Source organism: Octodon degus, unplaced genomic scaffold (assembly GCF_000260255.1).
Source record: "Octodon degus isolate 3935 unplaced genomic scaffold, OctDeg1.0 scaffold00272, whole genome shotgun sequence".
Lineage (NCBI taxonomy): Eukaryota > Metazoa > Chordata > Mammalia > Rodentia > Octodontidae > Octodon > Octodon degus.
In genome coordinates, this window is record NW_004524848.1 from 853,810 (window position 1) to 869,150 (window position 15,341).

The 15,341-nt window shown below is 40.9% G+C and overlaps 1 protein-coding gene across 5 annotated transcripts in view; it reads left to right on the forward strand.

The window, feature by feature from the left end:
• Positions 1–15,341, forward strand: part of Fam13a (family with sequence similarity 13 member A) — a 315,685-nt gene that overhangs the window by 247,476 nt on the left and 52,868 nt on the right. For 4 of the 5 annotated variants that reach the window (XM_023706820.1, XM_023706819.1, XM_023706822.1 and 1 more), the window contains 2 exons: positions 6,824–6,865; positions 10,019–10,198. In XM_023706820.1, coding sequence (XP_023562588.1) covers positions 6,824–6,865; positions 10,019–10,198 — 222 coding nt within the window. The remainder of the gene's footprint in view (positions 1–6,823; positions 6,866–10,018; positions 10,199–15,341) is intronic. The other variant, XM_023706823.1, reaches the window with a different exon arrangement.

Consider the following 15,341-nt stretch of genomic DNA (forward strand, 5'->3'; position numbering starts at 1 on the left):
TAACCCCCAAGCCTTTTTTTAATTTCTAATTTTAAGACAGAGTCTCACTAAGTTACCAGGTTGCCCAGGCTGAGCTGCTTTATTCTTGCCTCAGGCTCCTGGAGGGAGGGATTGCTGGCATGCCCTACTATGCCCAGCTGGGGATTCTCCATATATATAGAAAATTAGCCCATAGATTTCATTACAATTATCTATCCTGTGCTCTTCTGTGTCTTACTGTTGCCACATCTATGCCTTTAAATACTCATACTTGAATGGTAGAATTTGTGTGCCTAGAGATGAAATTTAAGGTATTTTGATCTTTATTGTTAATGATGTAGGTGAATAATAACATTTATATTTACTGCACATAGGCAAAGTGTGCATGCTATATTTGTGTCCCAATACACTGTACCGTGAATCTTCTTTTTCCATATGCATCCTACTTCATTGCAAATCAAGAGATCTAATTAAAGACATAAGCAGGCGCCTGTGTATCTTATCATACTCACTTTTTTCTGATACTATGATTGATCCCAGTGTCTTGGTTACTCTTCCCTCATTGCTTAGACAAAATACCTGATGCCCAGAATGAAGGGAAGAAACGTTTATTTTGCTCACTGTTGGTGGAGGTTTCAGTCCATATGCAGCTGGCTCCAGGGCAGAGTGGCACATGGTGGAGGACAGCAGTTCATGGCAGCAGAGGACAGCAAAAGCAGCAAGAGCAAAAAAAGAGGAGCAGCAGAGAGCAAGCCTCTTTCCCTCCCTTATATTACATGCAGACGACCAAGCCCATAATCCTGGCATTGGACCACGAATCAATCAAAAACTCAAGAAGCCCACCCCATGACTGCCTGAGGCTTTGGGGGGACATCTAGACACAAACTATAACACTCAGGATCTTCAATTTGAACTATATCTGTAGCCCTTTTTATGTTTTATGTTGAGATAGTGTTTTGAAAGTTACTGAGACTGTGCTTGAACTTGTGAACCTCCTGCCTTAGCCTTCTGGACTGCCAGGATTATAGGCATGTGCCACCTATAATGTGCCTGGCGATACAAATTTTAAAGATAATGTTGCTGAACAAAATAGTCTAGGAAATAACTTTTAGTGTTGCTAACAGAAATAAAGACTAAAGACATTTAAATATGATATAGAATATATTTCTTTATTTATGTGTTTGCCACAGGGTCTCACTATGCAGCTCAGACTCATAGCGGTCCTCCTATTTTCAGCCTCCCAAGCACTGAGATTACAGGCATGCACCACCATGCCCAATCTTGGTGGCCGGCTTAGTGCACCCAAGGGTGGGATCAGCATGACATGTGGTGCCAGGGGTTGAACTCCATTCCCTGTGCTTGCCTAAGTAGACACTTAGTCTGCTGAGCTATCTTGCCAGCCCTTTGAATATATTTCAGAGTGGGCTCAGAGTTTATTGTAAGTGACCATGCAGTAAGAATATCCAGGGGCTGGGGAGATAGCTCAGAGGCATAAGCACCCATCTGGCAAACACAAGGTCTGGAGTTCAATCCCCAGTACGAAAAAAAAAGTACAATATCCAGTTTCATTCTCACTATAATAGGCTTAGGTAGTGAAATTACCTCTAATGCTGGAGTTTGCTCCTAAGCATCCTTTTTCACTTTTTTGTTTTTAATGAATCTAGTACAGGGTCTAACTACATAGATCAGACTCTAGTGACTCTCCTGTTTTCAGCTTCCCAAGTGCTGGGATTACAGGCACGCACTAGCACACCCAGTCTCAATGGCTGTCTCAGGGCACCCTGGGGACGATGCCAGCAAGACCGCTGCACTCTGCCTAAGCACACACTTTAGTCCACTGAGCTATCTGGCCAGCCCTTCCTTTTTTTGCTTTTGAATGCTTGCTTTGTCAACACTAGGAAACGAGCTCTTGCATTACCCCTGTTTATAGAGTGTAAGAAACTCTCACCAACTCATTCTGAAAAATACATTCATCTTATTTGTGTGCAGAAGTTAAAAAACCAAGTTACCTGTAGATAAAAGAAACAATATTATATTTCACTTTAATTGATTTGCTTATTGTCTCAATGCTTTTTTGCTTTTTCGATCTCTTCAGCTTTCCTCTGTGAGTCAGATATAGCTATGGCCTTTCTTATTGCTCTCATTAAATTTTCATAGAAATCTTATTTTTGGTGAATTATTAAACATCTTTTGGTATCTAATAAACCATAAGCATAACAGATACTGTGTCATAAAACTAAATGTGCCTTTGCAATGACTTAAGCTTTAGGCCAATAAGCTTGAATATGAGATTGTTTTTTTAACTGTAGAGCTAAGTGAGAACCACAGAGTCCCCTCACCAAGCCTTTCATTTTCTGTATGATTAAACCAGCCCAAAGCTGCCAAGCTAACCAACAACCTGCCTGAGATTTCACACAATTAACTGCAGCACCGAGACCACAACTTCTCTTTTCTGATTCCCAATGGGAAATAGTTTCTTCTCATAATTCATTGGAAGACATGGAATTATAAACAAGTTACATAAACTGCCAACTCTAAAGAACTATTAAAAATATAAAATATAAATGTAGCATAAATCTTGTCTAAAATAAATACACTAGCAAAAATGAATATGATTAACTATTGATTTATTGATTTCTGCATCCTGAGAAGGATTCTGTACTATTGATTGAGACTATTCGGGTCATTTTTCTTTTAAGCTGTAAAGGAAATTTTTTTTTTTTCGTTTGGTTGTTTTTTTTGGCGAAACTGGGGATTGAACTCAGGCCCTTGTGCTTGCCAGGGAAGTACTTATTCCACTGAGCCATCTCCCCACCCCCCTGTAGAGGAAATTTTAATGTATTGGGTTTTCATTCACCAAGGTGAGCAGGAGTTTTTCCTATCTTACCCTCATTATTTTCTCTGATTAGAATGTTTTAAAATAGCTGTGTGATAGCAAAGTTTTTAAGGAATTTTTAATTGAAAAGATCAAGAACTTCCCTATCTAAAGTGTCTCCTATAAACCTACAGCATCCAAATCACTGGCAATTTATTTAAAATGCACAATCTGGCCAGGGAGGTAGTTCAGTGGTAGAGTACTTACCTAGTGTGTGAGAGGCCCTGAGTTCCATCTCCAACACCATTTAAAAAAAACAAAAAAACAAAAAAAAAAAACTTTCTTATACTGAGAGCTCCTGAATTGCAATATGTGTACAAATTAACAAGTCCTGGGGATTCCTACAGACCCTGGGGTTTGAGAATTACTTATTTAGACAATTAGAAATCTGAAAACTTGACCCTGTTATTTCCTTGTCTCTTTCTTCTTCACTTTTCCTTGCCTCTCCCCACCCTGAGAAAAGGACAGCAACAACAAAATCAGTCTGTGGCTGGAGGTTATAGTTCACTGGTTCTGCACTTGCCAGTTTGTGCAAGGCTTTGGGTTAGCTCCTCAGCCCTGCAAAAACAAACAAAAAAAAAATACATTGGTCTGCTTTCATAGGCAAAAATAAGGGTAGGTCAAAAGTGTAAAAGGGAGGGCAGGAAATACAGCTCTTCATTCTGGGACCCAGAGGAGACCAACTGGCTAATGATTTATCTTTGGAATGTTGTTTAGCATCTAGCAGGTCGGTTCTTTTCCTCTTCTGATTTCTCCCTGAATCATTCACTTTAGTCCCGCAACCAAGATTGTGTAACTAGCCTGAGACCCAGAGTGCAGGAGTTAATTATACAGTGTTGCGTTTATGGAGGATGAGCCACAAAACATCAGAAGCAGAGATTGCCTGTTCCACTAAGGACTGAGAGCTGCACAGAGTTTACTATTGGTTATGTGCTGTGGATAACGAGCGGCAGGAGGCAGCAGAGAAATGGCCATGATGAAAGGCAAAGTAAAATACTAAATCCTGGCCTCCAAATACAAAGAAGACTGCAGTGTGTTTTGCTTCTAGTGAGTAATGCATTGAAAGGCAGTCACGACATCAGTAAGAGAGACTCTGAGCTCAGACTTTCTTGGTTCAAATCCCAGCTCAATTGTTTCTTGGCTGCATGGCTGTAGACTAGTTATTCAACCCCTTAATCTCATCTGAAAACAGTCAAGCTTACCCTGCAGGGCAATTTTAGAGAGTAAATGAGAAGATCTTTATGAAATGTACTTAGCACAGTGTGTGAAACATACTTACGTATTTGGTAATACAATTTAGGATTCTTCAAATGAGCTCCCTTTTGCATGATTTTATGTTTTTCATGTCTATGGCCACAACAAAGACTTGCAACTTGAACTAAAGCAAAGAATGGGGGCCGAAGTACTCACTTCTGGGGTAATGAGCGGCAGGTACGGTGGGGGTGGCAGGAGCACAGTGACAGAAAATGCACACTATCAAACAGCCCCTTGAGGTGCTTTGACTCTGAATGGGAAGATAAGGTGCATATTTAACATTGGAGAAAAGCCTCAGAACTGAGGCCAAAGCAACATGTTCATATGTTGAAAATTACATAGCCTCCTGAGAAGATCTGGAGCAACTGACAGGCAACCATCAATATTGATCATTAACAGTTTTGATTTTCCTCATTTGTCTTCTCCAAGGAAGGAAGAAAAAGGAACTGTTATATAGTTTGTCAAAACTATAATCAATTCATAAGTTTTTTGATCGGATCAATGCTTAACCTCTTTTACCCTGCAGGGCAATTTTAGAGAGTAAATGAGAAGATCTTTGTGAAATGTACTTAGCACAGTGTGTGAAACATACTTACGTATTTGGTAATATGTAATAGCAACTTTTGAAGCTAAGCACTAGGGAGAAGAATGGGGGAAAGTAATGATTCAGTACCGTGCAAGTAGCTTCTGGCCTCCCTTTTGGCTCTGGTATGTGAAAGCAGAGCACAAGTGTGCAGGGCACTCCTCAGCAGTGTTGGATAATTTTGTCACTCTATGCTGACTGCTTTTTCATTCTTTCAAAAGAATTCAGACTTTGGAGACTATGGGGAAGTAGAGGGGGTATAAGCACTCAACAAAAAGGTTATAAATCAATTATTTGGATAGCCAGACAATTTCCTTCTTGAGGACATTTGGAAGAAAGGAGGGCTTAGAAATAACTGTGTAGAGGTTACAGAGCAGAGAGAGTGAGGAGAGTACGTCTGGCTCTGGCTCCCACAGCCATTGCAGCACATTAAGCTCCATAGAGACAGTGCCGGGGCAAGTGAGAGCCAGACGGGCATTGGGTGACTCTGTACCTCATTGGGGAGAACAAGTAAACATGGGCAAAGGAGATCCAAAGAGGCCAAGAGGCAAGATGTATCATATGCATTCTTCGTGCAAACTTGCCGAGAGGAGCACAGGAAGAAGCACCCAGATGCTTCTGTTAACTTCTCAGAGATTTAAGTGCTCAGAGAGGTGGAAGACCATGTCTGCTAAAGAAAAAGGAAAATTTGTAGACAAAAAGTGGACAAGGCCCATTATGAAAGAGAAATGAAAACTTATATTCCTCCTAAAGGAGAAACAAAAAAGAAATTCTAGGATCCCGATGTTCCCAAGAGGCCTCCTTCAGGGTTCTTCTTGTTCCTTTCTGAGTATCACCCAAAAATCAAAGGAGAACATCCTGGCCTCTCCATTGGTGATGTTGCAAAGAAATTTGGAGAAATGTGGAACAATACTGCAGCAGATAAGAAGCAGACATATGAGAAGAAGGCTGCTAAGCTGAAGGAGAAGTATGAAAAGGACTTCGCTGCCTACAAGCCTAAAGGAAAACCTGATACAGCAAAATAGGGAGTCATCAAGGATGTAAAAAGCAAGAAAAAGAAGGAAGAGGAGGAGGAGGAAGATGAGAATGAAGAGGAGGAAGAAAATAAAGAGGATGAGGAGGATGAGGAAGAGGATGATAAGTTGATTCTAGTGCAGTTTTTTCTTTTTGTCTATAAAGCATTTAACCCCCCTGTACACAACTCACTCCTTTTGAAGAAAAACTTAGAAATGTAAGGCTGTGTAAGATTTGTTTCTAAACTGTACAGTGTCTTTCTTTTTTGTATAGTTAACAAACTACCGAATGTATCTTTAGGTAGCCCTGTCCTGGTGGTATTTTCACTAGCCACTAACCTTGCCTGGTACAATATGGAGGTTGTAAATTGGCATGGAAATTTAAAGCAGGTTCTTGTTGTTGCACAGCACAAATTAGTTATATCTATTAGTAGTAGTTTTACATCTTCAGTTGTCTCTGATGCAGCTTTAAATGAAATAATTGTTGTTCTGTTAAATGAATACCACTCTGTAATTGCAAAAAAAAATGTTACAACTGCTTTGTTGACATTCTGAATGCCTCTAAGTAAATACAATTTTTTATTAAAAATAAAAGAAATAACTGTGTAGAAAACAATATTGGTTCTTTGTTCTCGATCCCTATGGTCCGTGCTGCCCTCGCCTTATTCTGAGCAGTTTTAGAAAAATGTTTCTCTCTGCAGCCCTGGGGATGGGTGAATTTGGACCGGGGAGAGCATCAGATCAGTGGAGCAGGTCACAGGAAGGTGGATGGCAGCATTTGCATTAATACTTGGAGAAAATTAAAAGAAAGACCAGGTCTGTGACAGTAGGGCGAGAGCAAAGAGATGATGACCTTCCAAGGTCACTTGTGAAGCTGTCTCTAGTGGACATCTTCACATGGGAGAGAAGCCCACTGTTCAGGAAGAAGCAACAGGGTCATTTCTGCATCCAGGAAGGAGTGTAAATGGGCATCCAGCAACGGAAGTTAAATGTCATGTGAGGGGCATGAGGTGCTGCCTCCACCTTTGGCCTGTGCTCTCTTAGGGTATGTGGGTCCACTCCTGCGATCCTGCACCCAACCTGCACCTGACTTCCTTTCTCTTTTCTTCTTTTCCACAGTGCACATGTATCCCAAGTCAGCAATGTTTCCACAACTGGAGAGTAAGTTATTTGGGTTGGGTTGGGCTTTTGCATTTTGAGATCTTTTCAATTCCTTTGCCTATTCATTAAATAGAAAAAGAATTAATTCTAATGTTATACATTATTGAAAGACTAAGATAATGAGCAAACAGTGATTTTTTAAAGCTACCTATGTACAGAGGAGAGTACTAAAGAAGAATTGTTCGTGCTTGAGCTTGTGTGGTTATGAGATTAGAAGCAACTTCACAATTTAAAACTCCAAGATTTCTGTTTACTTCATTAAAAATAATGCCAGGGTCAGTTAATATTTGCAAAGCAATCTGTATGCCGAGAGGCATTTTGCAATGAAAAATGTAATTCCAGTATTCATTATGTCTTCGCACTCCCTTCATCTCACTGAGCCTGCATTTCTCAAGTGCCTGCAGTGTGCTGAGCACAGTGTTAGAGGTGTAGTGTCAGATGCACAGCCTAAGCCCTGCCCTCACTGATCCTGCAGACCTCTTCACAGTGATGCAGGAAGGAAAGCACGTTCGTGACAGCAGCAAGCCCAGTCTCCACAGAGCAGGGCTGTGCTGTCAGTGATGCCCAACACGTCTTTTTCGCTTGAGCTTAGAATCCAAACTCCATCTTCTGCCCTGGCCTGTCTCTCTGACCACACAGTGCACTTCAGCCACCTAACCTCTTGCTGGACTGAATCAAGCTTATTCCTGCCTCCAAGGCTTGCCATTGGCTGTTTCTCAGCTGGCCCAGTTCTTTCTTACTGTTCACTTTTTGTTCAGATACCATTTTGAGAGGGATCTATCCCTGACTCTGTCCTTGTTGTCTACACCTGTAGTTGGCCTTTTAGACAGTGTCCCACTGTCAGGAATTCTGTTGCTGTATTTGCTTATTATTTGTCTTTCCCTATGGGAATCTAAGTACAGTAAGCGTAAGAGCATGACCTTCGCGTTCGTTGTGGTCCTCTTCACACTAAGCAAAGTATCTGGCATGTATTAGGTGCTACCTGAATGTTTATCATGTGACTGAATGAATGGTTCCTGACCCCAAGATGTTTTTGTCATTCCTAGTTGTCTTTTTTTTTTTGCGGAACCAGGGATTGAACTCAGGCCCTTGTGCTTGCCAGGGAAGCACTTATTCCAGTGAGCCACCTCCCTGGCACCCCTAGTAGTCTTTTCTTGCTGGAACAGGTAGGGTCTTTTGGGAACATCTTCCTTTGGCAGGAATCAAGGGTAGGAGATGGAGAGGGTGTGCTGTGATAAGAGGGGAGAAGGGTTAGAGGAAGCGTTGACTGGAAAGATTTGGATGTAAAAGAATAGATTTTTTTTCTTTCGTGTTGGATGTGGAAGCAAGCAGAGGACAGGACTGATTTTCCTTTGCTTGGCTAATTAAACATTCCAGAACTGTACAGACCCCCCTTTTTTGTTTCTTAATAACCATTCCTTCTGATATATCTTACATAATTTGGGAAACTACAAGTTAGTCAGTGTGAATACATTAATTTACACATTCCTTGATACCACCATTAGGTAATCTTGGACCACTTAGGACACAAAAAAAGAAACAAAATTTTTTTGTTTGGTGGGTGAAGCTTGAGACTGGTCTCACTATGTGATTCAGGCTGGCCTTGAACTCCCTATGTAACCCAGACTGGCCTCAAATTCATGGCAACCTTCCTGCCTCAGCTTCCCAAGCGCTGGGGTTATAGACAGGACCCACTACTGAGTAAAATAAAATTTTTGTACCCAACTTAATGAGACCGTACTTGCTCATTGTCTTAAAATACTTTAATAAAATTTGAAGTAACTATCAGTCTATCCTAAAACTACGCTTGGAAAACCTTAAGTTCTCAAAACCTGTCTTTTCAGTCTAAGCATTTTTTTATTGGGGGGGGCCAGCTCAGCCCACCAGGGGGCAGGGCTGGCTGGCATGTGGTGCTGGAGGATTGAACCGCGGTCCCTGTGCTTTGCTAAGCTTGTTCTTAGTAGGTGCTTTAGACCACTGAGCCATCTCACCAGCCCAGTCTAAGCATTTTTTTTTAAATGTATGTGATTCTTTTTCAAGTGAAGAGAAACATGCTTTGCAGAGTGTAAGAATTTTCCATGGTAGTTTTTTCAGAATTAAATAGCATGATGATAAAGAACATTTAAATACACAGAAAGATTCTGCAGCTTTTAAAGTGATACCGATTGTATCTTATTCTACGTCCTTTTCAGTTCTTTGCACTAACCTGTTTTCCTCGGGCTGAACAAAGTACATCTGTGCTTCCAACTGGAGTATATTTTGGGTTGTGTTTACTACAACTTCAGTTTGTACATCACAACTGACTGCACTGGAAGACAAAAATGACTGTGCCATGTATTGTTATGTAATTATTCTGACAAGCTGAGGAATTTTTCCAAGTAGCATTATTTCCTATATCATTTTATTTAATGGGATTCTGAATATATAATGCAATATCCTAAAACTATTAGTGCCACTTTGCTTTGTAAATCTTGTTTGCGTCCTCTGCAAAATTGGTATGGAATCTGGAAGGAACTTGCCTTTGTAAGAATGTGCTCATTATTCTTCTACAAAGAAAAAAATATTTCCTCTTTCTGTCTTACATTAAAGGAGATATATTTCTTAAATATTTCATAGTTTTTCCTAGACTTGGCTAGGGAGATAGCTCGGCGGTCTAAGCACCTGCCTGGCAAGCACAAGGACCCAGGTTTAATCCCCAGTACTACACGCCATGCCAACCTTAGACTTCCAGGCATGCAGTGTCAACCACTGAAACTGGGCATGATGATGCAGGCCTGTAATCCCAGCACTGGGGAGGCTGAGACAGGAAGATCACTAGGAGTCTGAGCTGTGTAGCAAGACCCTGTATCAAATAAATAAATAAATACATCTTTTAAAATAATAATAATTTTTCCTAGACTTAACATGAGATTTTCAGTAATTCTAGATTCACAAAGATGAGAAACAGTTCTGAAATTGTTGGACTTCTGTTCCAGTTAGCTTTGCTTTTAATGCACAATGGCAGTATCTTTACATTTAGGCATTATACTTGAGCTGTCTAATGATACAGGGAATAGAGGTGTTTCCAAAATCGGGACACATCTTTTTAAAGGAAATCGTTGGTGAACTTGATAGCCTGAGTGGCTCTTTGTGTGGTTTTTGTTTTGTAACCAGACTCTTAGAAAGAACAATCCGGACAGCAGTAGAACAGCATCTTTTTGATGTTAATAGTCCCGGAGGGCAAAGCTCGGAAGATTCAGAGTCGGGATCTTCATCAGCTGCGCCGACCGCCTCCGCCAGACAGCGCCGCCGCCAGTGCAAGGACCAGGATGAGGCTCGCCGTGGCAGAGAGCAGTAAGTTGACACTAGTGATTCTTGCCCAGGCCTTCTCTACTCCTTTAAAACATGCACAGTTAACTCTGTCACTGTGTTATCATCACAGCTCCCGCCCCTCTCCCTTTTCAGTATTTAGGTCAAAACTTAAAAAGTGTACTATTTGACCATTCAAAACGTGGCTAACGTTTAGAAACTTCTAGACGATTGGTAGATACCTCAGTTTGATCGGGATGCTTGGTATATTGTGACTGCCACCCCAGATTTTTTTTTTTCTTTTAATACAGAGAGTATAAAGGATTAAAGCCCCTGCTAACAGGCGCCGGAGCCAGGGGTTGGATCCCCGGGCCTGCCATGCTGGCCCCGCCCGCACTGAGATAGCAGTTGAGACTTGGCACTGTGGTGCACGGCTGTAATCCAAGATCTCGGGAGGCTATAAACAGGTGGATCACTATGAGTCCGATCTAGTAGTGAGACCCTGAACACCCTGTAGACCCTCCCCTAAAATACAAAAATTAAAAAACATGCATAATTGGTTTTTTAAGTTTTAAGAAATACAAAAGAAAGAATTAAGAATCAAAGAGAAAAATTGTAGGCATTAACTGCTCCTTTCAAGAGTCCAGCAGAAATTGGCAATATTATCCAAATTATCCTGCATATATACATAAATATATCTTTTTCCTTTCTTTCTTTTGTCATTCTTAGCTGGCAGCATTTCCATCAGTACTCTGATGTTCCAGGCTCCCACCAGAGTCTCCAATAGAGTTGACAGCATATAGGGCCTGCTTCTAGGCCAGTCTCTAAAAACCTTTCCAAATTAATTCCCAAGGCTGTTAAGCCCCACGGCCAGGTATCACACCAATGATCCCACTTCTCCTGGTACCAATTGTCTTGGTTACTTTCTGTCATTGCTGAGACCAAATACCCAACACCCAAAACTAAAAGAGGGAAAGGTTTATTTAACTCACAGGTTATAGAGGTTTCAGTCTATAACCAGCTGGCTCCAAGACAGGGCAGTGTGGTTGAGGGGCAACTCTTCGCGGCAGTGGAATAGCAGCATAGTTTGTCATAGTGAAATCTTGGAAAGAACCCAAATGTGCATCAACTGAGGAACAGATGTGATATTTTTATACAATGGACTACTATGCAGCTTTAAAGAAAGATAAACTCAAGGCTCTTACAGGTAAATGGATGCAACTAGAGACCATACTCTGAAGTGAAATAAATCAGACTCGCATGTGTAAACATCATATTGTCTTCCTAGGGTAAGAACCTGAAGGTGTAAATAAAATCTGAAAGGTACAATACAATGGATATTGTGAAACAGAAACTACACGAGAAGGAAAGACCAAAAGAATAACTGGGATGGGGTAAAAGAGAAAAGAAAAGGGGGGGGGGAATTATGATAGCTAAGATAATGGTACTACTGATTTCCATTAGTTCATTGAAAGGAACAGTTAGTGTTTATATTGCTTGATCAGCCTTACATGCTTATATCTGGTTATCTGAATGGCCACTTTGAAGATACAACTATGCAATATAATAACCACTGTTAATTTTCCATCAACTTGTTTTGAAATTCTGTATCGTTTTTTTATTTCTTTTATTCTCTTTAAAAAAAAATTGGGTCAGGGAGATAGCTCGATGCCTACCTGGCAAGCATAATGTCCTACGTTCAATCCCTGGTACAAAAATATTAATAATAAATAAAATAAAAATGAAACAAGGGCAAAAAGAGAGGAAGAAGAGAGCAAGCTTCTCTTCCTCCTTGCTATTTTATGCTGACTCCCTGCCCCAGAGTGGGCATAGAACTCACACACATAATCCCAGCATTGGACCATGAGTCAGTCATAAACTGTAGAAGCCCACCCAGCCCGTGACTGCATGAGACTTCTGGGGGGAGACATCTAAGCACAAACCATAACATTAACCAAAGAGAAAAAAACTTAAGTTCTTTATTATGTTAGTAACTAATTATGAGGCATTTCCCTTTCTTTCTCTCTCTCTCTCTCTCTCTCTCTCTCTCTCTCTCTCTCTCTCTCTCTCTCTCCCTTTTCCACTACCAAATACTTTAAGGCATTCTCACATCATTAATTTCAAAAATGACCTTACAAGTAATTTTATTCTCTATGACAACATTTGACAAAACACCAGTGAACAACTACCATTTACATTACTTAATAATCATCATTTAAATTGCAAAAAAATAATCTATATAGATAACTGACTGCATTCATGTTTTCCCTGAGAGTTCCAAGTTTATTTTTATTTCTGACAGACTTTTGCTCCTCTATAGTTCTTAAACTCTGTATGAAGTATCAATGTCTAACCCAGATGCTGGTCCTCCTCATTCTATTTCACCTGGACCAAGGTCTATCACCAAAATCCTTATTTTAAAAGGGACTTCTTTTTGCTTAAAGAAAAAAAAACAAGGAATAATATCATAAGTGTAAATTCTGGGGCCAGGGAGATGGCTCAGTAGAATAAGTGCTTGCCTGGTAAGCGCAAGGGCCTGAGTTCAATCCCCAGTTCCGCAAAGCAAAAAGTGTAAATTCTGTGTTGCATTTCATTGAGGGGTTTTTTTTTGTGTGTGTGTTTTTTGTTTTGTTTTGTTTTTATGTATTTGCTACAGGGTCTTGCCACACAGCTCAGACTCCTAGTGAGCCTCCTGTTTTCAACCTCCCCGGGGCTGAGATTATAGGTGTGCACCACCACACCCAGACTCATTGAGATTTTTAAAGGGCTATTTAACAAATGAAATCTTAAAAATAAAGTCGTGTCAGTGCTATAACTCTTGACTCTACACATGGCATGTGTGGTACTTTTTAAAAATTTGCCTTGAAGCTGGTGAATAGTAGTCATAAGATTCCATTTAGAAAACAGAAAAACTACAATACAGGAAACACATTTAAAGTGAGCTTCTGTTTGGGTTTTAGAAAACGTTAGTGTGATCATTTATGTTCTGCCTTTATCTTATTATAATGTAAGTACAAATTACTCACTTAACTCTTTTCTTACCCACCACCTCAGTTTTTGCTACACAGAATATAGCCGTATGTTACATTTGAAAATACCTCCCTAGGTCACAACACCCTGCTTTCCACCCTCTTTGTTTGGACATAGGGTAAACAACTGGATTGGAAAATGTTGGGCCAGGGAGATGGCTCAGTAGAATAACTCACAAGGGCCTGAGTTCAATCCCCAGTACCACAAAAAAAAAAAAAAAAAAAAAGTACTGTGCATGACAGCAAATACCCAAAGTCATGGTAGCAGTGGCAATAGTGGGTCACTGGTAGCAGCAGGTGGTGGGCAACAGAAGTAAGATAAAGGATGGACAGGGGCCAGGCAGGGCTGAGAAACATGAACATAGGCTGTCCTCTCCAGTACAATGTAAATACTGCGCTTCTCAGGTGTGAGAAAGTTCCTTTCATAAGTCATCTTGATTATATTTAAGTAGCAACATCAGGGGACATGAGGAGGTGAAAAGTGGCAGAGACTAGGCATCCGACACACATGGTCTCCGTGGACTGCTAGCCTTACTGTTGAATTGGGGGTTTCATCACTCCTCATTCTGGTTACTAATCATAGTCAAATCACCAAGGGCCATTACATAAGACGATCTTAGGGTCCAAATACTTCCGTAGAGTCCAGCTCCAAAATGCAGCCGAGGTAACTTACACTCTTGCCACATCCTTTTTCCTGGGTGTGAGGTCTCAGGATTCAGAAATCTCTCCCACAAGTTGCTTCTGTGCATCACCCTCACCCACCCTGGGTCTCGAGTCTCACCCCACCCAGCCTGACACGCTGGGTCACAGCTGTGTCTGGATGATCCTTCAGTTCCCAGCTGAATGGTTTCTCTCAGCTCTAGTCTTTGGGGAACACAGCCCCTATCTCTCAAAGGCCCAGAGCTACCAGTTTGCCCAAGCAGCTTTGACTGTAGGGTCAGCCATCCTTTCCTCCTGCACAGTGTCGGGTCACCTTCCCTGGCCTTTGCCCTCCAACTCGGCCCTTTGCCTTCCACTTACCTCCTTTTACTATAGTCCCAGCCTCTCCACATTAATCTCAGATTCCTCTTGTAACCTTCTTTCTTTAGTGACTTTGAAATGCCACCTCGAAGGCCCTCTGAAGAATCCCCTGGAGTCATTAACACATGATAAATTCTGAGAAGGTCAAGAATCATTATTATAGCTTATAGCAAGTGAGTTCTGCATAGTAAATGCTTATACATAATTGATTAATTCATCTAAGAGTTACATTTTTTCTCCTGATGAAAAAATAAGGGAAGATGAAGCTAGACTTCATATTATTCTATGTAAAACAGTCTTATGGAATAGGCAAAAAGTGCTTCCAAAGTAGAAATTCATTTGTTTATTGTCTATTAGTTTTACCTCTCACGAATTACAGGTGCCGCCACCTTAAAAAATATCTTTGTCTGGCACAGTGACACACTGCTGTAACCCTGGTCACTTAGGAGGCTGAGGCACAAGGGTCACAAGCTCAAGCCCAGCCTAAGGCAACTTAGTGAGATACTGTTTCAAAATTTTAAAAATTAAAAGACTAGGAATGTAGCTCAGTGGGGGAAAGCTTACCTAACATGCTTCAGGCCCCAATTGTAATCCTGAGTACTGGAAAAAAACAAAACAAAAAACTTGAAGCCAATGCTAGCTATATCTCCAGATCTGATTAAAAGGTCAGTAAAATCTCACTAAAGCTGTCACAGCATTGTTTTGAAGTAAGCGGTGGTGAAGCTAGACTACAACTTTATCTTTCTTTAAAATCTTTTATTTATTTATTTATTTGGTACGAGGTCTCATACTACTCATACTACGCAGCTCAGACTCGCAGTGATCCTCCTGGGTCAGCTTCCCCAGTGCAGGGATTACAGGCATGCACAACCGTACCCAGTTTTGGTGGTTCCAGTACAGCACGGCATGTGGTACCAGGGATCGAACCCTAGTCCCTAAGCTTGTAAGGCAGGCACTTAGACCACCAAGTTATCTCCCCAGCTCTAGACTAAAACTTTAAATCATCACTGTTGATGCAGTGATTTGCTATTTGTTTAAATTTACAAGAATATGGGGGCCTGCCCCTTAGCTCAGTTCTTTAAGTGGCTGCTTCAACAAAGCAGTCAGGCTCAGGTTGCCGTGGTTCGATCCCCACAACT